The following is a 23,039-nucleotide window of genomic DNA, read 5'->3' as shown; positions in this document are numbered from 1 at the left end:
ATGGTCCGATGATATGAGGACACTTGGTCAATTTTTTTCCTGAGGACACATTTGGATTTTCATTTATGTTGCTTTTATCGTCTTGATTGGCCAATAATGCATCTTAACCTTTCTCTGTATATTTCTCACCACCAATGTTAATGTACTTAGCCAATTTTCTATTTATTTAAGTATTTTTAGAATTTCCATATAGAGGTTTTTTTTGGCTTAACTGAGGTGCATTGTAACTATGTACATGTCCATGACATGGTATGTCATATTTAATGGTCTAAAGCTTGGGATTTACTCAACTTGTCCCGAAAGCTATGAACAAGTTCATGGTTACTTGGGTGATTGCTTTAGGAAATATCAAAATCATACGTATGCTTTGGAAGCCTTCAACTCAACATTCATCAACCCAATTGATCTCTTCCTGGGTGACAAGGATTCTAGTAGTAGAGAAAGAGGAAACAAAAAGACTAATTGTAAAAGTTAATATTATTGTTCTCCTTTGTCTAATAATTATAATACATGCTTTGCTACAAGTTGATCCAAAATGGGGATTGAACACCGAATGAATTTATAATGTGATAGTTTGTATGTAGTTATGATATTGTGGTTGATCTATGTATGTGTGCGGGTCCTGTGATATTTGTATGTATGCATGGGCAGAGCTAGCATCTCTGAGGCTAACGGCCAGTAAGAAAATATAAGCATAGGTGGTGTCAAGGTTATTTCAGACGGTTCCAAGGAGGGTATGTCTGTAATATAAAACCAAATATTATCGGTTTCTAAAATAATATTATTTGTAATATGGAATCAAATATTGTCGGTTTCAAAAGAAAACCGTCTGTAACATTGAACCAAACATTGTTCATTCCATAGGAAAACCATTTACAATATAGAACAAATTCTAAAAACGGTGCCCTTGGATAACCATCTGTAATATGGAACCAACTATTGTTGATTCCATAGGAGAACCTTTCTTTTAAGGCAAGTAAAGCAGATAATTATCTAATTGTTTGTAATATCTTATTTATTAGTGACTCTTTCGTGCCAACGGAATAAAAACCGTTTGCTTTTTTACCTTTTTAGCCATTGTACTTACCTGTTCTACAGTAGTGTAGGGAGACAAGATGGATGGATGCTAGGAGCCTAGAATTGTAATGCTGTAGGTTGGTGTTATGGCTACCAAAAATAGAGTTGGGCCTTGGGAGGGCATGGGTCACCGAGCATAGGAGGGCGTAGCGTGGTGTGGGAACTGTGATGTGCGGGGTTGTTGCTGGATTGTGATATGGTGGGGGACTACGTGCAGCGCAGAAGGGAATGTACCATGGCAAGTCTCACCCTCTTTGAACGATGCTGTGAGATTGCCATGCATGGTTCATGTAAGAACCTTGAGTTCAGACTGCCTTTCCCCAAGACATTCCCAAGAAAATCTCTGTACGCACTGAAACTTAGAGAAGTATACAATCTCAGCGGCCCCCACTGCAGGCTCGCCACGCCTTGCATGAAAGCATACACATTCCAGAACGAGCTGCTGTTCTCGATAATTTTTTTTTGGAACGAGTTAACCACCACTCTACATTGTCTTGTCTGTCTTTTACTTCCACCCTTTTTAGGCCAATAGCTCCTGGCCAAATATGATGCGACATCATTCCCCAACGATATACTAATGAATGCCAGTCCCCAAAAGAATCAGATTGCGTGCTCGATCGTAACCACCCACGGAGATCAGATTAATTAGGACTAGCAGCGCTTTGTTAATGGAGGATAAGATGTGGTGTAAGTGCAAAGGAAGACGGTGCAGTTCGGTGGCGAGTCCATGTGGAGTGCCAGCTTCAGCTAGCGGCGACCGTTCATGGGCTGAACGACGACGACGACAACCACGGCGGTTGCGGCCTCGCGGTTGACAAAAGTGTTTGATTCGCGCTGAATTCACCGGTGGAGTTCAGTGGTAGCCACACGTTTTATATAGAGAAATTTTTACGCTGAATTCACCGGTAGAGTTCAGTGCTAGCCACACGTTTTATATAGAGAAATTTTACGGTGATTCAAAATTAATATGAGCTATATATTTTTAGAGTCTAATGGTTCAGATTAGTTAGAATAGTACTTATTTCTCACCGGTGGTATAGGTAGTATATGTAAATAGTATAGTAGTATTAGAGTTATTTTGGAAGAAAAATATGTGTATGAACCACCGTAAAAGAGCTCTTTATATATACATCCAATGCTCCTGTTTTTCCAAATATTTTCCGTAATAGAATGCACGATCGAACCTGCAGTGTTAGTTCTACCTAGCACCATCCACTAAGATAGTGCTTGGTAATTTGGTTAGAAACTGTAAACTCAAATGGTAACGGTATTAAATAACACAGGAAATGGAAAGGGAAGAAGTAAAAACACGTTCTGTTTGGTTGAGGTACAGGTAAGATTCATAGCCTTTACTCCAACTGAAGCAACAATTTTGAATAAAACGCCCTTCTCAACGGATTGAATCCATAAAAGTTAAGAACAGATGTGTTTAACGGTGAGCAAAAAATTCCAAATACAAGATCAAACTTGCAGAATCCTTTCCCCATCTATCAGAGGCAAACAAATGTGCTTAACGGAGAGCAAAATAGTAGATTAGAATGCATAACATTCTACTTGGCCTTCTCAGCCTTGCTTCTACTGACGGAGACGGCAGCCGTGGCAAGGAGTGGGAAACGACTTGACGGAGGCGTAGGGCTGGCAGAGAGCAGAGGAGGCGGAGGAAGAGCGGCGGGGAGGGCGGGATCTTGGTGGGGAACAGAGGAGGTGGTGGGGTGAGTGGCCGCCGGGCGATAGGCACTGGGACAGGAGGGCACGACGAAAGATGAGGAGAGGAGGCGACGACAGCATCGATTTGATTACCCTAGGATGGGAGTGGTATTGGGCTGTGAATAGGCCCGTATCTAATTTCGTGAGATTTGATACCATTAGGGCTGAAACAAACCAGAACTAATGGAATCAGTTAACATTGTAAACAGGTCATGTTACAAATACCCCCATCAACTAAGCATTATCGAAGATGGAGCAGAATTGACCAGATATATCTAAGGAGGCTACACGATCAATAGTTAGTTTTTTTAAAGAATGATTAATAATTATTTGGATCCATTCAAAAGAAGAATGACATTCTGTTCTTGTGACCTAATTGAATAGTTGGCAGCGTCCAGCCTCGTGTTACATTACACAATAGTCTCGGGATCATGTGGAGGGCTCTGATTATCAAAGCTTTTTCTGTGCATGTGCACTGTGACATTATCTTACGGGTCTAAAACTTGTTTAGTGATCATGCTCATATTCGTGTCTCCCTTGTATGATACGATGTTCTGCGCTCATGCGACTTTATTTGGACCTTGTAACAATACTTTAGTTCTCCCATTTGTCTTTAATCATACATTCATTGGAACAGTGAGCTTTATTTTAGTGCCTGAGAGTCGTCAGCCAGTGCTGCTAGCTTTCTTGAGCTCTAAATAAGTGAATATATAACTGATGATAAAGCAAACCCAATTCTTAATCAGCGGAATGGCGAAATTAAAAATAGGTGATCAGAGATTCAATCCGATATCGATTGCGTAGATCTCAGGTACATATCACCACTCACCAGAGGTGTGACGCACTGTGCCCTAAACTATATATCCCTGATCATGAGCTGCGTGCAGGAATGGTTAAGATAGAATACTGGACAGTGGTCTAATCATGGGAAAGCACAATACAGAATTGATTAGGCCGTAGAGTATTGCAAAAGAACAGGGAAGACTTGCACAACAAATAAACGAGTACCACATGGTTATTTATTAATTCGGTGCTTGACGACATATCACCATACATTTTGTAAAGAAAGATCGCTTGCTTCTAAATGTATAAAACCTGCAGCCTAGCTATTTAATCGCGAATTGTCCAACCAATTGCGGGCACCCGCCAAATTGATAGGACAAACCAAGCTTCCCTTTAGATTTAAGTTGTTTTAAATTTGAGCACAAGAATTAAGGAATAAGTAAGATGATAATGATACCCTTTAGTTAATGATATGCTAGTTCTTTTAATACAAGTCTTGTAAACTCTCTCTCTCTCTCCTTCATTAACTAGGACAATTAAGTAAGGTTAAACAGAAAAAAATGATGAAAATGTACCTCGAAAATGTAAAACAACTTATATTTTGCACAAATTAAAGAAGTCTAAAACGATTTATATTTTGAATCGGATGAAGTATTCAAAGTTGCAGTAGCACATTATAAATCAGCGACTAATCTCTTGTCCTCCGATCCATCAAATTACCTTTTTAAAATTCTGGGTGACCCGGATTCATAATTAGCCTGCTCTTCTTTACCTAACAGATCTTTTTCTCCGTAATCATCTTGTCCAAAGCAGGCCTTCTTCTAGCTATTATGTGGCTCAGAGAATAGGATTCTTGCAGGAAAGAAGAAGCATTGTTTGACTTTTTGACTCATAAACCCACACTCACAGATCAGATACGACTTTGAGGAACGTTATCAAGATAGATTCGTGCCTGCTCCATAAATCATGATTCATGATCCACGAAGGCGCGGCATGGTGGCGTTCTCTGTTTATTGGTGCTAATGATAATGCCTGCTGCTTCGTTAATCCTTCTTCCTATACTACCAGTTGAGCATACGAGAACTGATAAGGATTTGATAGTTAATAAATATGGATTCATTAGAAATACAGTCTATCCTGATAATATAGTACCATTGTATATGTATTTGTTACCTGATACATTAGGTTTAATGAAATAATAGCCGTGATGAGGTAAATAACGCATGTGCTAATATTCCATAGAGTTCATTAGGTTTCACACATAAACTATTCCCGGATTAGGATAAAATCCTCTAGATATTCAGAAGTAATATAATCTGAAAAGTTTACAGTCGAGACTATGAGTGCGATACGTCTTCCCAACCCAACTATATAAGGAGGGGAGAGAGTACATCAGGAGGGAGTCGAGGATAGGAGAGATAGAGCCATGCTAAGCAAAACAAGTAAGATAGAAGTAGAAATAATTTATTGAGATTCACAACAGATTTAAGCCACAATTAGATTCATCTGACAAGAGCTTCAAGACATAGAATACAAGAGAACTCACCAAGATAGATACGATTAGATATAGACACATCTCTATTGTAATTATTTTCTCCTGAGATTAATCAAGACAGCATATGGCATAGGGTTATTATTCTAAGCGATGCCCAAACCTATATAAAAGGTCGTGTCTTTCTCTTCAATAAGCACAATTGGTGAACAAATATTTCTACTTTAAATAAATATTTATATAATTGGCTTTACTAATTGTCAACAAAAACACTAAGGGTATATACAAAGGTATGATGACAGCTGTGTATAAGGGGTGACACATATGATTTCTGTAGGTATGGAGGGAATTAATGAAGAGAAAGAAGAATGTTGTCTCCTAAGCAAGAGACAATTATGTAGCACGCGGAATGTATCCAAATATCCTTTGTGTTGCATTTATTATGAGCCTAAATTATCTTTAGATGACATGGATAATCTTATAGACAACATTTGTCTCAACTGACAACATGCCCTATTGATAATATTATTATTGGCATGGGTTCTTGTTATTGAGTTGCCACGTGTGCCCTACTTGGTCACCGCTAGCTTGTTACTGCAAACTAGCTAGGCAATCACGCAAAGACTAATGGAAGGTTGAAGGCATGATTATTAGGGTGGAGGTTACGGCAGCTACGTCGATCTTCGTAAGAAAAATGGCCGCGTGCTCATGTTCTGAAAGATGCAGGCTATATTAGGCAGCCATTGATTGCTACGACCCCAGTACTATTTGGTTGGCTCTTGTGCCTAGGGAGTTGTCCCTGCTAGCTGAATATCTGTATGGCAGGAGAATTTCTTGCTGTCCATTTCAAATTTGTTCCTTGTTTACCTTATAGTGTCAAAGTCTGATATTCAGTGATGGGAGCGCTTAAACTGCCAAAAATCTACTGGTTCGACGGATTTCCAAGGATCACTATCGAGTTTCTCTGAATCGAATTTCGCTTCTGCTGGCAGCTAGCTCGGTATCATGTAATCAATTTTTCAGGTTTCAGTAGTCTTCGGTTCAAGCGTAAGACCTGTTTGAGACTTCGAGCAGGGGTAGAATTCACCGATGCTAGAAATTCCAGAAGCAATCCACGTCACCAGACACAGACAGCCCAACGGTGCGCTCTCGAGCTAAAGGAAATGAAACGCCAAATGTGACATGCATGGGCCATGGAGGCACCACTGAAATTGAACGCTAGCTGATCACCGGTGTAGTTCACATGCGCCTTCTGTTCATGGAATCCTTGGTGGTACAAAGATACAAGAGAGTGTCTCAGGGCTGTGACTGAACACGAATCACGAACGATCAGGGAAAAAATGCCCTGGTGATAATCAGACGCTACAAAACAGAAGGACGGTACGGCGTGCCAAAACTGAGGTAAGGGCAAAACTGGCGTGGCATGATTGTGTTCGTGGAAAAAAACATGTACGTAGTACGGGCTCATCAAATATGGTCGTTTCGTACGACGCAGCGCTGCACCGTTTATCCATTCGAATCCGGAGATCAGGCTGACTGGGCTGCCACACAGTCTCACACGGGTACATCACCGAGAGATCATGTGAGGTAACGTCATCGATGATGTCATCACTAATATGAGGTTTACTGAGAGTTAATCCCGTAATCCGTACCTGTAATGTTACAACGGAGGAGTCAATTTTGGGTACGTCTTGCAGCTAGAACACTCTGCGGTGAGGTGATCCATGCCGACAATATGACAAAAAGAATGTCTCTCTGTGCAACATCGCCCAACAATGGTAGCCCCAGAGAAAAACATGCTCCACGTAGGATTGAATGTTCTGGGGCTCCTATCCTATCAATGCAAGCATCAATGGATGTGTATCTGCATGAAAGCTCCTTAAAATTCTATTTCAGCCCTCAAAACATACTTAAATTTAGAATTTAAAAAAAACCTCAAAAGAAGAAATATATTACAACCATGGGGCTTGTCCGCCCATCAGCTATAGTCTTCTCCCCCCACCACTGCTCTCCCTCCCAGTTGCACGTCCCTTCTCCTTTGTAACTTTTTCACATCCAGAATCGACACCACCCTCCCTTGGTCTCTCCTTTCGTCCAATCGCCACATGTGACTCAAAGCCAAACGACGGCCGCTACGCACCCTCAAGCCAAGAAATGGATAGCTCTACGCCGATCTCCTCCTTGCGTAGATGTACATGATTGTCCTAGCAGCAGCCTCATCTCCTCCTCGCTAAGCCGATCTTCACCATAGTTGCAACAACACATCTACGGTGTCCACAAGTCCTGGGGTGGAATGTCATGCGCCAGTGTGCTAACATAGTGCGCACATCTAGGGTTTTAGGAGATCATGTGGATGGAGTGACTAGGGCTTGGAGTAGTTGAACTGTGTGCACCCTCATCTCATGTCTCCTCTTATATAGAGCCCACTAATGGGCTTCCACGTTGGTGGTCCATCAGGAATATAATTACTCATGAATAACAATCCAATTAAACCCAATAATGGATCTAATCCATATATATTATTCCAACCTATTAAATGTGATCTGTTAGGTTCATGTATAAACAACTATGACCTAGAAAACCATTTCCGAACCGAAGTCAATAGCGGTTCCTAACAGGACATATTAACTCCCAAATATATATAAAGATCATATCAGTTGAACCTTGATCTACTCATTCACTGATCTCTTTGCCTCATGATACCAATCAAGATTAAGGCGAGACACATGCCATCCTTAGATAACTTGACCATTCACTCAATCTTGTAGTGAATTATAAAACTCATGATTAACTCTTTAATCATATTAGCATAGCCATACACATTCTAATCCAACCACATCGAGGGGTCCAGAGATATCTCTCATATGATCTAGGAGGAACAAATTCTATCTTGATCGCTCACACCCCATGACATGTTTCATAGAAAACCCAATTACGAAGTAGCGTTTGGCAGCCCCTAAAGTTCTATTACACATTCTGAGAATAAATAATGGTCTTAGCTCTAAGGATTCCGCATGTACACCATTTAAGATTACAACTGATGGTACATCATATACCAATCCCAGCAGTATCTCGAACTGGATCGATCCAACACCATATTCTCCAACACGTGTTGACATTATTGCTTTGATATCTCCATACTAATGAGGATATATAATTATTTATTTTATATCATCGTAAATACATTATATTTGGATAGAGTATCCATGGTCCACATGTCATTTACTCGTTCTGGTATGGTTCTTAACTGCTATGGAGTAACAGTACATAATCTTATCTGACAAGGAACTAACCTCGTTTTTTGTAAGGTTCTTCTAGATATCTAGAAGAATTATAATTCGAGAAGATTACGCTTGGAGGAGTCTAAGTAGGGTATGGCTACCTCACCCTGACTATAAAAGGAGGGGAGGGGTATGTCCAAGACACGATAGAAGAAGCACCGTACAGGCTTTTCAACCTCCATCAATACACAAGCTAACTCGTGCCTTCAAAAACTTCAAAGTCACGATGCTCTGAGCAAGCCTAGTTGCATAGAAATCAGAGACACACATTGAAGATCCACGGTAGAATAGAGTCATCCAACTAGGGCTTTTAGGACTTAGAACATGGAGAAATCTGTCTAGATCCTTAGGACTAGACACACATACCCCCCCCCCCTGGCAATTGTAATATCTATTACTGAGATTAATCAAGGCAAGACAATATGTATGGCTATTGTCCTAACAAAGGCATAAACATGTATAAAAATTAATGTCCCTATCTTTGATATGATTATGTGGCTAGCAAGTATCCCTACTTATAGAATAAGTACTTGGTACTTTATTTACTAAACATCGACACATACCTATGATCTGTGAAATGTGATCATCAATCAATACATGTGTTGGTCTATAAATCATCATTGTCCCACATAATGATATGAGACCAGGGATTATTTAGAATAACATCATAATACAAACGAAGAGATTCATGAACAAATCACATACTTGATAATCAATGTAAATTATAGTTCTCCATAAAATAGAATAATGTATTATTGAAAACACTACTATAGAAACCCCAATCGGTGACTGACTATTAATGCCACTTTGGCAATGATAGAATATCATTGCCGGTTCATAGCCACCAACGGCCACAAAATTGATTGGTCCATTAGAACCAGTAGTGAAATCACTTATCGTTGCCGGTTCATACCACGAACCAACAGTGGTATAACATTGCTGGCTCATGGCATCAACCGACAGTGATAAAGACTGTATCACTGCTAGTTTCTTCTACTAATCAGAACTGATGTATCAAAGTCAGCACATGGAATCAATCGGCAGCAATATACCCTTTATCACTGTCGATTAATTCCACTAACTGGTAGTGGCACGAGACATGCTTACAAAGAGGATGTGTTGGCCAAGCTTAAAAGTATAAAATATATACTAATTAATCTTGGAAGCTAGGAAGTACAATTAATAAGGTAGATTATAAAATAAGTTCTAGATTACACACAAAAACCAACATATGGATTGCAAAGAAAGACTAATTAATAAGCTTATATATATATACACACATATAATACCCTACGTCTATGCTACCTTCCACTTCTTTGATGGCAGGCCATCATCGTTTGACGATGATGACTCCTTCTCATAATCATAATCGATGTAGACATTGATGGAGTCATCATAACCTCAAGAGGCGATGGTGCCCTTCTCCTCAAAGCTCATCTCACTCCATGCTTTCGTCATCGGCGATGACAACGGTCTCCTCCTCCTCTTCATTATCATCATCATCATAGACCTTGGCATCGTCGTCTTCCTCCTCCTCAGAGGGTGCATCATCATCAGTGCCAGTGTAGGAGTCCTCCAAGCTCACTGGCACACTGTCATTCATCGGTAGAGGACCCTCGCCCAAGAAGTTCTCCCAATCTTAATCATGTAGGGAGAAGGATTGGTCATCAACAAAGGAGGAGAAGGAGTGATCATCAGAGTAGGTAAAGATTGGCTCCTCCTCCTCCGATGAGTACAGCGGTGGGCACAGAGGAGAGGCCGAAGGTAGCGGCAATGGAGGAGGTCTGTCCATGTCTAGACTGAGAGGATGAATGAACTAATTTATGCATGGTGGATCAGAGGAGGAGGAGCGATGTCGTGGATGGAATGAGGAGGGCCAGGAGGGCAAGCATTATAATGGCCATTCGAGGAAGACGAAGGGGCATCACGCATACAATTTTAATGGCGCGAAAGAATGAAGGGGCATGCAGGAGTTTTAAGGGGGGAAGTTAAGATATCACTGCTAGCACTGTTAGTTGGTTACTACAACTGACAGTGATACAGGGTGCGTGAATTGACTCATCGATCTATCATTGTCGGTTAATAACTTCAACTGGCACAATTATGACCTCTATTTAATCCTCCCCCCCCCCCTCTATCATTTTTTATATGCCACAATTGTGATGTCACTAGTGAGAGTGAGTTTATTCTTCCTTACTCTTTCTTACTTTGATCATGAGAGGTTTGTGAAAAAACACGGTTTTCTTTTCATCATCATTTAGTACTTCATTTTTCCTTACTTAGATATGTTCTTCTTGTCTTATGTTTTGCGTACCTTCTTCTTCTATCATTGTGATGGCTCATTTTAATCCTTAAAGGGTTAGGGTCAGCCAGCTTGTCACTCATCACTTGAGTCTCGTTCTAGGCCCCCAGGAACATTTGCTTCCAGCTTAGGGATGCAAGGTTCATCCAACCTGAAGCATGTGGATGATCATTATTGTTGTTCTCCAGTACACCCTAGGATCGAGCAATGATGTGTTCTCCCGGATTGCCTTTAATTCCGATAATAACTATTGTATTGCTACGTTCTCTATCCATTACCCTTAAATGCTCTGTTTTTGCATGGTCATCAATAAAATGTTGATAATGACAATGTCGTCTTCACCAAAGTGAGCCATGTTACCCTGGTGAAGGCGGAATATGATCTGACAACCGGTTTAAATATCAAGAGAGTTCTTAAACTAGTGTCATGATCTTTTATGTAATGAACTTTTATGTATCATGGTTTAATTTGTATTTATTAATATTAAGCTATATACATTCTTGTTACTTATCTTCATAATTTTTAGATTGCTTGTTCTACAATCTGATTACCAATTCATAATTTTTAGTTGTATTTATGTTGATAGTATCACTATTAGTTCTAGTTTACAACCAGCAGTGATACTTGATCAGAAAATAAAATTGATGAAGTGAGACAAAAAAAATAGCCTTGATACTTGGCTCATAAAATAAAATTGAGAAAGAAGAACAGAACCATAGATAATTTTTTGTTTGAATAAATTTATTACATTCATCGATACAAACTAACATCTCCTAACATAATGTGTCACTTGGCCCTAATGGTGTGCAACCACAATAAAGTCATCATCAGACACAGATGTGAAATCATCAGGGTCAATACGGCAGGAGAATATTTCAGTTATACACCTAAAAAAAACTTTCTTAAAGATAAAGGTTTTGCACTTGTTGTTCACCTTGTCCACATCACCTACATCCATTAAAGATATAAAAATATCTTCCCTTGTTGAACCGTTAATTTAAAGTTTACATAACCAAGCAAATAAGTTGCAACTCAAATGGTCTTGTAGCAAGGATCACACATTACAGGTTCCTCCATTGCAACGTAAAATACATTGTCAACTGGCTCAAACTGAACACCAAGGCATTGGACAAAAGAAGCAGCCATATCTACTTTCCCATCCTCGTACTTTTTCAGGAGGCTATACATATTCCTAAAAAAATATGTACAACATTTCATGCAGCTCTGTATATGTAAAATTCTAATAAACATTATGTAACAAACTACCAATCACAACAGACCACAATTACATAATTAATAAAATTGAAACAAAAAAAGAATTGTTTGGAATAAATTTCCAAAAGGAATAGAATAATGCTAGCATCAATCATGTGAACTAATAAATTTCATTTGGTTGAATGAAACTTACAAAGTGAAATCGCACATCGAGCGAAAGCTACTGTTTGATAGACCTACAACAAAATTTTGTGGAGTAGATCAGAGGAGGTGTGATGTCGTGGATGGAATGAGGAGTCCGGGTAGGGCAAGCAATTATAGTGTCCATGTGAGGAAGTTGAAGTGGCGAAGAAGGAAGGGGGTGTTGAGCAATTAATACTAATGGCGGAAGAACGGTTGAGCCCTATGCAACAAATAAACTACTATCACTGCTTTGTCTTTAGTTATATTTATGTTGGTGGTATCACTACCAATTTAAGGTTATGAACTGGAAGTGATAGAATTGCACCTCGGTTCCCGCACCCCACATATTGATTCATCATTGCTTGTTGTAGTTGTGAACTGACAATGATAATTTGTCACTATCGATTGTTTACTTGATCCATCAGTGATAGAATCATTGTCCTATATAACTATCCTTTTTAAACACTTAGTTGCTCCTAAGCCACTAGACCAACGCCTTGGCTACCGCCCCGCCCCGCGCCATCCCCTGCCTCCTCCACATCTTAGAGTCAACGTCACCTCCTCACCCACCTCGACGATAGCCTCCTCCACTTCAATGACTCAACTCCCTCCATGCTATGTGCCCTCTCTGGCCTCCTCCACCGCATGACATCCACATCTCGAAACCAATACCACCTTGTCATCTACCCTGACGATGGCCTCCTCCACTCTGAAAACTCGATTCCCTCCCCATGTTGCTCCCTCTTGAGCTTCTTTCACTGTGCGACCTCCTCCACACCTCAAAGCTGACACCACGTCCTCATCCATGCTGACACTGACCTCCTCCACTGTGATGTTTTAGTGGATTAGTTTTCTTTTATAGAGATTTAGTTGAATTTTAGCTATGTTTCTTATCAATGATGAAATAGGCCAATTATATAAGGCCACATATTGGAAAATGACTATGCTGGATCGCACGATACAGTTTGTTAATGATGATACCACATTGAATTAAATTTGAATGTGATGTTGTATGGTATCAGGTTTAGGTTGGGAAAATTACCTAAACCCTATTATCTATAATATCACATTCAAATTTTGGGACACACAAATGAGGCACAAATAAATAATTTTATTCTCATTTCCTTTGTGCAGTAGCTCACTCTTATTTTTTTATGACTAAAGTGCACAATAAGTCATATGGACCTATGATGATTATGTACTTATATAGTTGAGGGTCAGTAGCTTGATTTGGCGCTATTTGGCATCTTCTTATTCAATCTCTCTTATATTATATGAGGAGTAGAAAAAAAAGGTGTGAAATTATGGCAATCCGCTTGTTGCTGATTTTCTGAATTGTGCCTGTAAGCTAAGGCCTGTTTTACATGAGCCAAAGAGTCTCGGGAAGGAAAACACTTGAGCAGATATCAATAAATACGACTAGACATGTTAAGTATGGACGCTCCGCGATCATTAAGGACTGATCGTGGGATCATATTAAATCATAAGGAGGCTGGTCACATAAGTCTCGTGCTGGTCATGCGAGCTAAGGGTTGGTCGTGTGATGGGTTAGGATTCAAGAAATATCCCCAACCGGACACCATATCCCACATGAGGCTATTGGTCTGAGGTTTCATGAATCTTTTCAGTAGATATATGTAAGTATAGGTTGTAGATCTAACATGTATCTTACGGTATATGTGGGTTTAAACGTGCATTCAAATACTATAATTTGTATCCAGTGTTGTGGCTTAAAGAGAAAACCATACTTCATGTAAATTCCAGCATATGTAGTTCAGTAGTACTATTTGATAGTAGTAGTTCTGCTATGTCCAGCTACGCGCAAGTTCCATTTGACTGGACTACTGGAGTGTACAGTACCTGTTGATTCTACTCGATACGACATGGTACGTAATGAAATTTTGAATGGATGCTTAGAGGCCGGCTAATGAAAGTTTGAACAAAAGTAAGGCGGCTAGTGCATCAGTATAAATACTGGAGGCTACCTTGAACACGCATAGTTTCAGTAGGAGTACCACCATAATATTGGATCGGGGTTAGCTCTCTTCACTATCGAAAAGTTATTTTTACATACAGTCTGGAAACTTCGTGTATGATAATATTTCAAATTATCTGTGAAAAAGAGTCTGTATAAATTAGATTTATATAGATAGATTTTGAACCGTCTGTACAATACTTATGTACAGACGGCTTAAAGTCACGAGCCATATGTGATATAGTAATAGTACAGATTGTTCCAAACAAAAGTCATCTGTACTATATAATATCACAGACGACTCAAAGTTTCGAACAGCCTATGATATAGTAACAGTACAGATGGCTCGTTATTGGAGCCGTCTATACTATGAGACAGTGCAGACGATTCCAATTTCAAGCCGTCTGTATTGTATAACATAGGCTGTTATAAAAGCATTTGTACAGATAGTTATATTTCTAAAACGGTTTGTACTATCATATATACATTACAGAATCCATATATTACTTAATGTAACTGACATATCAATAATAAAATACACATAACAGATCATTTGCATTCAAACTCCATACACTTTATAGATCCATCTTCATTCAATATCACAAAATCAATATTACAAAGCCTTACAACATTACAAAGTCACAAAGTTACATATAAACAGAATTAAACTGTCAATATTACAAAGACCCACAACATTTGCAAAGCATTCTTCATTCTTCATTCTTGAGTCAAACCCGTGCCTAACAATATATAAACCAACAAATTAGGTTTACCACACTGGATTAAAAGGGAGTAATGAGTTTATTTGCTCCATTTTCTATGTCATTAGCCATAAATGTATAATACATCAATAGGCTGCAAGATGCAAGTATTTTCAATATATTGAAATGAACAGTTTCTATTGAGATTACAAACCTTGGCTTCTAAAGTTTTCGGGATCATAAAATTTGCCGGTCTCCTTTATGATCTCCGCAAGTGTGAAATGGATGAGCCGTTTTTTAATATACATTAGACTGTCCTTCACGAGATTACCTATAGGAAATTTATATGTCTGTATAAGAAAATTTAAGTAGTTAGACACAACGATGAAAAATGTATTTTAGTACACTATAATTACACTAACCGGCGGATATACTGGCGGACTAAAACTAACAACTTGTATCATATACTGGGCAACATAGAACCCACAGAGGTTGGTGCCCTACGACTGCTTGTGACACTACAGAAATTTGTATATGGTACATTTAGTTCTATGGAATACATATTATAACGATAAATTGACGTGCGACAGAGGAATTATTAACAGGAACTTATGTTGGTGGGTCACCGAGGGTTTATCTCTCCATACAATTCCGTCCATCAAAACATACTTCAGGAACGTCCTTGTCAAAAAATCTATCAGATCTGAATACCTCTCTGGGTCATAGTACACCGAGTCGAAGTATATACAGTGTTGATTGTGTGTATAGATACAAACTAGCATCCAGTTGTCTCTGTAGTTTTACGGTAGAAGAATAATGTCATTCGATCCACAGAGAGCGACAATGGCCTCCGTAGCATATTTGTCGACCTCCCCCGGAGACCAAGTGATTGTTGACCCGCATACGACCCGTGGGTCGAGGAATCTGATTCTATACATGAATACTATAGTCATTGAATACCTAAAAATAAGGGCAAACATTAATTTAAAACTTGTCATTAAATATTATAGTTATTGATAATTTTATATCTATATAAAAAATCTAAAATTTATCTACAACACTAGATTAAAGCTAGTCATTTATAGTATCACATAATTAAACTTCCATCTACTTTGAGCTTCAAATATACCTAGACCAACTAATATATTTTAGATCATTAGAAAAAAAATCTAAGTCTAGATGTAGATATAGTTGATCTCTCAAGAATAAATTAGAACATAAATCTACATCATCTAATGAATAGAACAAAACTATGTCACTATGAAAAAAATTCTAATCTAGATTTAGCTAGCTCTCCAAACCAAAACCTAGACCATCTAAATTAAAATAAAACATAATGCTTACCTTAGAGAAATAAATGCCAATGAATTTTCAAGCTTTTACCGAAATCTAACAAATTTTTTGGTCAAAATCGCCCTCTCCTTCCAAAAGCTGTGCGCTGTTGTTTACTGTTCGGGTGCCACTGCTCTGCTTCTATCTGGAAATAGGGGATGATGTACTATTCTAATAGTACAGACGGTTTCATATTTGGAGTTGTTTGTAATAAAGTGTCCCACCTCCCCTAGCCATTTTCTTAGATGGCTCGTATTTGGAGCCGCCTGTATTAATTATACGAATGATTTTTGTTTGGAGGCATCTGTGATATTCTTTTTATTACAAACGGCTCTAAATATGAGCCGTCTGTATTAATATTATAGACAGCTCCAATTTGGAGCCATCTGTGATACTAGTTTTATTACAGATAGCTCGTAATTAGAGTCGTCTATAATATTAATACAGACGCTTCCCAACAGGAACCATCTGTACTAAAAACGTCCCACCACTTTCGAAGGGGTCTTGTCATTATCATAGGTGGTTTTTGTTTAGAGCTGTCTGTGATAATCTTTGCATAGACGGTTCCACAGAATCATCTATACAGGGACATCCTACTAAATCATTTTTTTTTCTTATATAGTTTGATGAAGGTGGAAATGGTGGTGCACTAATGGTTGTTCAGCGGAGGAACAACTCAAGTGATGATACACGTAGAGACATGTACTCCATGTTTTTGGAGAGAACTTCACCTAGTCTATTGAAACATGAAGTGATGAAATCTGTAGCACAAGATATGGGAGTTCACCTGGTGTATTGAAACATGAACTCCATGCTTTTCTAGCTCTGTGAATTCCTCGACGATAGAATTCACTAGTTCATCCTGGTCAGTGTTCGTGTCGACGTGCTATTCTTCCTCTTCCTCATCTGAGTCAGGAACAACATTGTAGTTGTAGTTAGGTGTTTCATTTTCTTCACCTTCGTCCATAGAGTCTAGGATGACCTCGCTGTCATCGATGGATGCTTCTTCTTTGTTATCCTCGTCCATGGAGTCCGGGATGACCCCGCAATCGCTCATGGGCGCTTCTTCTTCGCCGCCCTCATCCATAGAGTCTGGGATGACCTCATCGTTGCTCACGGGCGCTTCATCTTCATCGCCCTTGTCCAAGGAGTCCGGGACGACCACACCATCGCCGATGCGCGCTTCCTCTTCACTCTCGTGCATGAAGTTTGGGACCACCACACAATCGCTGATGGGCTCTTCTTCTTCGTCACTCTTGTACAAGGAGTTCTCTATGAGTTTGTGGTTTATTTTAATTATGTTTGATGGAGTCATTGCGTGTTTGTTAGCTTTATATATATTTATGTATCCGACTGAATTGCGCATGAAATATGAGGGAGCTTCAGACATGCAGCGGCTAGAGTTAATAGAGGTATTAGTGAGCAAAATTCAAAACTCTGTGTGGAGAAACTAAATACGTCTAAAACTCTTGAACAACTTCAAAGAGCAAAAGACGTCTAAGAAAACTGGACGGAGGAAGTACTAAACAAACAGAACGATGGTTGTCATGCTCCGATTTGACAGGTTGTGGCAGCAAAAGGTCCACAAAATAGAGGAGTGTCCGTACCATGCAGTACTAAAAGTAGCAATTAACCAGAGATTAAAGGTTTTCTATAAGCGCATAAAAACAATGCTCAGGTCCCAAAAACCTGTGATATTTTGTCGCAGGGCCCCCACGGTCGCTCACCATTCTCCTCTCCTGTATTATTCCCTTCACCGCGGGCCGCCCGCAGCATCGTTTTCCTCTTTCCACGTCGCCCCTACACCTCCTCTCCTCATCATAAAAGCCCCCTCACTCCCACAACCTCGGCTCGCGCCTCACCACACCAATCACCACTCACCTCCTCGCAGAGTCACACTCCTCCCAGCTCTGCTCCCAACCAACTCCAACACACCAGCAGAAGCAGGAGGAGCCATGGCCATGGACGACTCCTCCTCGGGCTCCGAGCCCACCACCTCCTCCTCCGCGGAGGCACCGGCGTCCCCGACCGCGACGGTGTCCACCGCGTCGTCCTCCGACGCAACAGCCGCGAACAAGAAGCGCCGGCGCAAGGACGGGCACCACCCGACGTACTGCGGCGTGCGCATGCGGGCCTGGGGTAAGTGGGTGTCGGAGATCCGGGAGCCGCGCAAGAAGTCGCGCATCTGGCTCGGCACGTTCGCCACCGCCGAGATGGCCGCGCGCGCGCACGACGTCGCCGCGCTCGCCATCAAGGGTCGCGCCGCGCACCTCAACTTCCCGGATCTCGCGCACGAGCTCCCCCGCCCGGCCACCGCCGCGCCCAAGGACGTCCAGGCCGCGGCCGCGCTCGCCGCGGCCGCAGACTTCCCGGCGCCTGCCAATGCCGGCGCCAAGAGCCCCGAGGAACCCGACGCCAGCGCTGCCTCCTCCTCGCCGCCGCCGGACCACAACGCCGACGATGCTTTGTTTGACCTCCCTGACCTCCTCCTCGACCTCAGACACGGGCCCTCGTCATGCCAGCTCTCGTGCGCGGCGTCGTGGGACGACGACGTGTGCTTCGCCGGAGCCGGCGGCGGCGTGTACCGCCTCGAGGAGCCGCTGCTGTGGGAGTATTAAAATCAAGCGTTAAAACGAGCTGCTCCGTGTACGTATGGTTTGTAATTCTCGTGCTGGACTGGACCAGAAATCGTGTAACCATGCAATCGTGGACCAGAAATGGAACGTAAGGTGATCTGGTAGCCTGCTTTGTACTAATACCACATGAAATGCTTTAATCAAAGATGCACCTTTAAAAATACGGCAAGATTCGGCCGATTCGTCCTCGATCTCCACTTGGGCTGTTGGGCACATATATAAAAGCGCGCGCACCAATCATCCCTGAAAGAAATTCACTCGACCGAGCAAGAAGAACATGTGGCCTTCCACGTAATAACGACGGGCCTAACCTTACCGCTTTTGGCCATTGTTAATACTACTACTCCACTCCACTTTAGCGTCCAAAAGTCGTCAGCTCTCGTGACCGATCGACCGGCTCAGACCGAGAGAGCGACGGCCACTGTGCAAAAAGCGGCGTATTACGAAGCTCGGGCTGTAAAACGGGAAGCGGTCGTGATCCCGGGGCTGTACCAAACGGTCGGTCGCAATCGTCCTCGGCTCCATCGATTGCGCCCGTGCGTTCGCGCCGTTCGGCGGTGGCGCTTTGGAACGTTTCGTTTCGTCGGAGCTTGCAGGTTGACGCGGACGGCCATGCATGGCGCCACCTTGGTGCGGGGTGAGGAGAGGACAGCGGGGCCGGAGTGGTTGCGCGCGCATAAATGGCACGGTTTTCTGGCCGACCTGGGGGCGGCGTCGTACCGCGAGGATAAGGCGAGATCTCGAGCCGGTGCCTCCTCACCGCGAGGGACGAGTTTAATGCCGCTGGTGCTAGCTCTGCTCCTTCGTCCGAGCAAGACAGTCCATGCACGCACGGCAGATGATTGTGGCGTGGCCGCGTGGGCGAATAGGTGGTGGCGTGAGGAGTGTGATGTATTAGGACTATTGGCGAGTCGTCGCTTTCCGTGCACGAGATCGGCCTTTGCCATGGTGCATCCTCGTGGGAAAAACTCAAGATCGTCCTTGCTGTTGCTGGTCATTTCATCTCATAAAAGAAGTATCGTTGGTCATCCGTGTTAGCGGGAGATATGATCCTTGTTTTACGGGTTAACTCTGTGCATTCCTGCAAGAATTCGGGTGTTGTGTATCCTGCAAGAAGCACACGCGGGGCATGCAGAGATAGGGGTGGAAATGGATGGCAGGAAATCCGAATTATCCGATTTCGTATCTGTTAAAATACGAATATAAATATCTGTATCCGTATTCGTTTCTGAAATGGATACTAAAATGGATATATCCGAATTCGTTTTCGAGATTCGGATTCAAATGTAGATATCCGAATTCGAGATATATCCGATTCGTATCCATATCCGCCAACCAGGGAACTAAATTTTGCTAAAGTTTTAGAAATTTCAGATATGAACGAAATTCCAACCCAATCAAATTGGAACAAATTTCAGTCAAATTTCATCAAATTTCAGTTAAATTTGATCAAAAATTTAAATTTCCAACATGAATTTTGAACAAAATTTCTAAAATTCCGGCCCAATCAAATTAGAACAAATTTTAGTCAAAATTTTTCAAAAATTTAAATTTTTGACCTGAATTTCGAAGATCGAGTAGATATCCGAATGCGGATTCGTATTCGAACTATCCGATTTGTATTCGTATTCGAGGATATCCGGATCCGTATTCACATTCAAATTAAAATATGGTAAATCGTACTATCCGAATTCAATTCCATACGTATTCAATCTGTTTCCATCCCTATGCAGAGACCAGTTCACTTCTTGCGATCAATGCTAGAAATGGACCGTCAGACTGGACTGACACATCTTGGGGTTGGACGTTCTGTGTCGTAACTTTGTTTTTCTTAATGAAAAATATATAGTTATTCTGGTTTACCAAACCTTAGTGATTACCAAACAATGTTGAAAGGCTAGTGGCATGACACAAATAAGAAAGTGGACAAGCATGCGAAGAACGTATTTAATGGCATTGTAATTTACTTACGGTAGAATATTTGGAAGGAAAATAACAGGATAACCTTCCAAAATAAAGCTCTTCTACCAACAAAAGTCGCATACAAGACCAAAAAGGACAATTTTTGAAAAACCGCATAACTTTGTTTGGTTGCTGATGTTGTTTCTAAAGTCTGGCTATGCGGGGATGACACGATGGTTCCCTGTACAATAATGTTTTGCAACCTATGAACTTTTTTGCTTTTGTTTTCTCCTTCTAATATAAAATTTGTAAAGCTCATGTCGTCTTTTGAAAAAAAAAAATCTCTCGTCATACATCATTATATAGAAATAGCTTTATATGTTGGCCTATCACTGTTGGCTGGTGGTATGAGTCAACAGTGATATGTACAGTATAAAATAGTGGCTCTTCCTTCTCTAAGCCTAAGCACAACACCGTCTTTTTGTCCCAGTGACTTTCCTCAACCTCACCGATGCACCACTACTTCTGAGCCCTGTCCGTCCAATTTCATTGCTCGGTGAGATTCACAGTGCCACATCCAATCTTTTGCGCATGCTAGTTCAATCATAGTCCGTCATCACCAAGTGCTCCGCGTAAGCCGGCTGGTCACCACCGCGAGCTCGCCCACCTCCCCGACGAACTTCTGGCTGTGAGCTGCCTTTGCCCGAGCCTAAAGCACAGTGAGCTTGACCGCGGTCCAGAGAACCCCGTTGCCCTCTTCCCTTCTACTCTCTCCCTCTACAACGCGCCACCGCCGTTGGCCTAGCTCCGTCGCCCATCATGGTCACCGCTGGTCATGCATGCCGGCGTACATGCCGCTGCCGACCCCTCAAACGAGTTCACTACAGTGCATTGAGCATTTTTTACCCCTCCTGGGCCATGCTTCGCCGCCATTTGCTACCGGCAACCGGTCAAAGTCGATCAACAGCAATCGGAAAATCTAGAAAATTCTGAAAGGAATATTAGTTGTATTGATAAATCGATTGAAATAATCTATAATTTGTAGAATAATATCTAGAGCTCAGAAAAATATGAAACAAAGTTTGTTACTTTATTTTTGCCATGATCTACATGATAAAAATACATGCATGCATGAAATGTTCACTGAAATACCTCTATTTTGTTAAATATGATATAACTTGTTAATCCATAATTAAATCTAGAAATATCCAAAATTGGTCAATCAAACTTTGTTAATCTTCTTTTGCCATGTTCTATACAAGAAAAATATATTTCAAGCATGAAATACTTGTTTATCACTAATTCTTTGTTAATCTTGATTAAGCCTTTTAAACTTGATTAATTTCTACATAAATTAATACAAATCATAAAATGTGAAACTAATTTTTTAGATCTTCTCTATGTATATCTTACACAGTAAAAATACCATGTTGAATACTTCCCTTATGTGAGTTTATTTGAACTACCTCATTTAATTTTGGATTAAAAATAGCAAGCATGTAATTTGGTTAATTAAGTGGGAAAATGAACTACAATTCCTAGGATTCTTCCAATATTGCATTAATAACCTCATGCACTACATCTCTACCAAATTTCATGTCGTTTGGATCACATCTCATGACATTTCATTCATTGTCATTTCGATGCACTTTATCGCTATTTAGAGAACGATGTCACGGAGTGTCACGAGGTTAATCCCGAGGGTGAATGTGCTATTTAATTTTGATATGTTATAGTTATATGTATTTCATGCATGTAAGGGTTGAATAATAATAAAAATATTTAGGGATGGCACCAACAAATACTCATCGAAAGCGGACGCAAAAGTATACAAATGGCTGCTCCTCCAACCCGAGCCAATTGCAGGTAGGAGATAGTGTGGTAATTTATTTTTGGGTGATTACAAAATCTTCCATATGTTATGAATTTGTATTTACAATAAAGATATAATTGTAGATGGGCATAAAATGGATGTACGATGCGAGCCGTGTGAGCGTAGAGTACAAGAACGATATGGAGTATTTCCTGGTAGCAGCCGCGGTGCACAAGTCAAATACACAGTCTAAATACATGTGTTGTCCATGCGTCGATTGTAAAAATAAGAAAGTTTTTCACCACCCAGCAGATACATTCCCACTTGATGACATAGGGCTTTATGCTTGGCTATACCCGTTGGACCGAGCACGGTGAAGCTGATATCGTGCAAGAAGGGCAATACATTGCCAGAGAAGATGAACACTTGTGCACTGATATGCCGGCTGATGAATACACCAATATGCCGCCTGCTGGAAATACGTTGGTCGATGATGATCTAGAGGAGATGTTGGCCGATGCCGATGATCTAGAGCAGATGTTGCGCGATGGGGAGGGAAACTTCACCAATAAAAGAGAGTTTCAACAGTTCCAGCATATGTAGAGGACTCTAAAATACCGTTGTTCCCGAGCTGCGAGAA

At 41.0% G+C, this 23,039-nt stretch overlaps 1 protein-coding gene across 1 annotated transcript; it reads left to right on the top strand.

Moving 5' to 3' along the window:
* The first annotated feature begins 17,634 nt into the window (after positions 1 to 17,634).
* On the top strand, positions 17,635 to 18,832 carry LOC133917625 (ethylene-responsive transcription factor ERF036-like). The gene has a single exon (XM_062361504.1). The coding sequence runs from the start codon at positions 17,719 to 17,721 to the stop codon at positions 18,664 to 18,666; it is 948 nt and encodes a 315-aa protein (XP_062217488.1). The 5' UTR covers positions 17,635 to 17,718; the 3' UTR covers positions 18,667 to 18,832.
* Positions 18,833 to 23,039: the final 4,207 nt, after the last annotated feature.

This window comes from Phragmites australis, chromosome 5, assembly GCF_958298935.1.
Source record: "Phragmites australis chromosome 5, lpPhrAust1.1, whole genome shotgun sequence".
NCBI lineage: Eukaryota > Viridiplantae > Streptophyta > Magnoliopsida > Poales > Poaceae > Phragmites > Phragmites australis.
The sequence above is the reverse complement of the archived record's forward strand: the minus strand, read 5'-3'. Positions and strand labels throughout refer to the sequence as shown.

Coding starts and splice junctions, on each gene's coding strand:
- LOC133917625 (XM_062361504.1), top strand. CDS start 17,719: ATGCTCAGGTCCCAAAAACCTGTGATATTTTGTCGCAGGGCCCCCACG.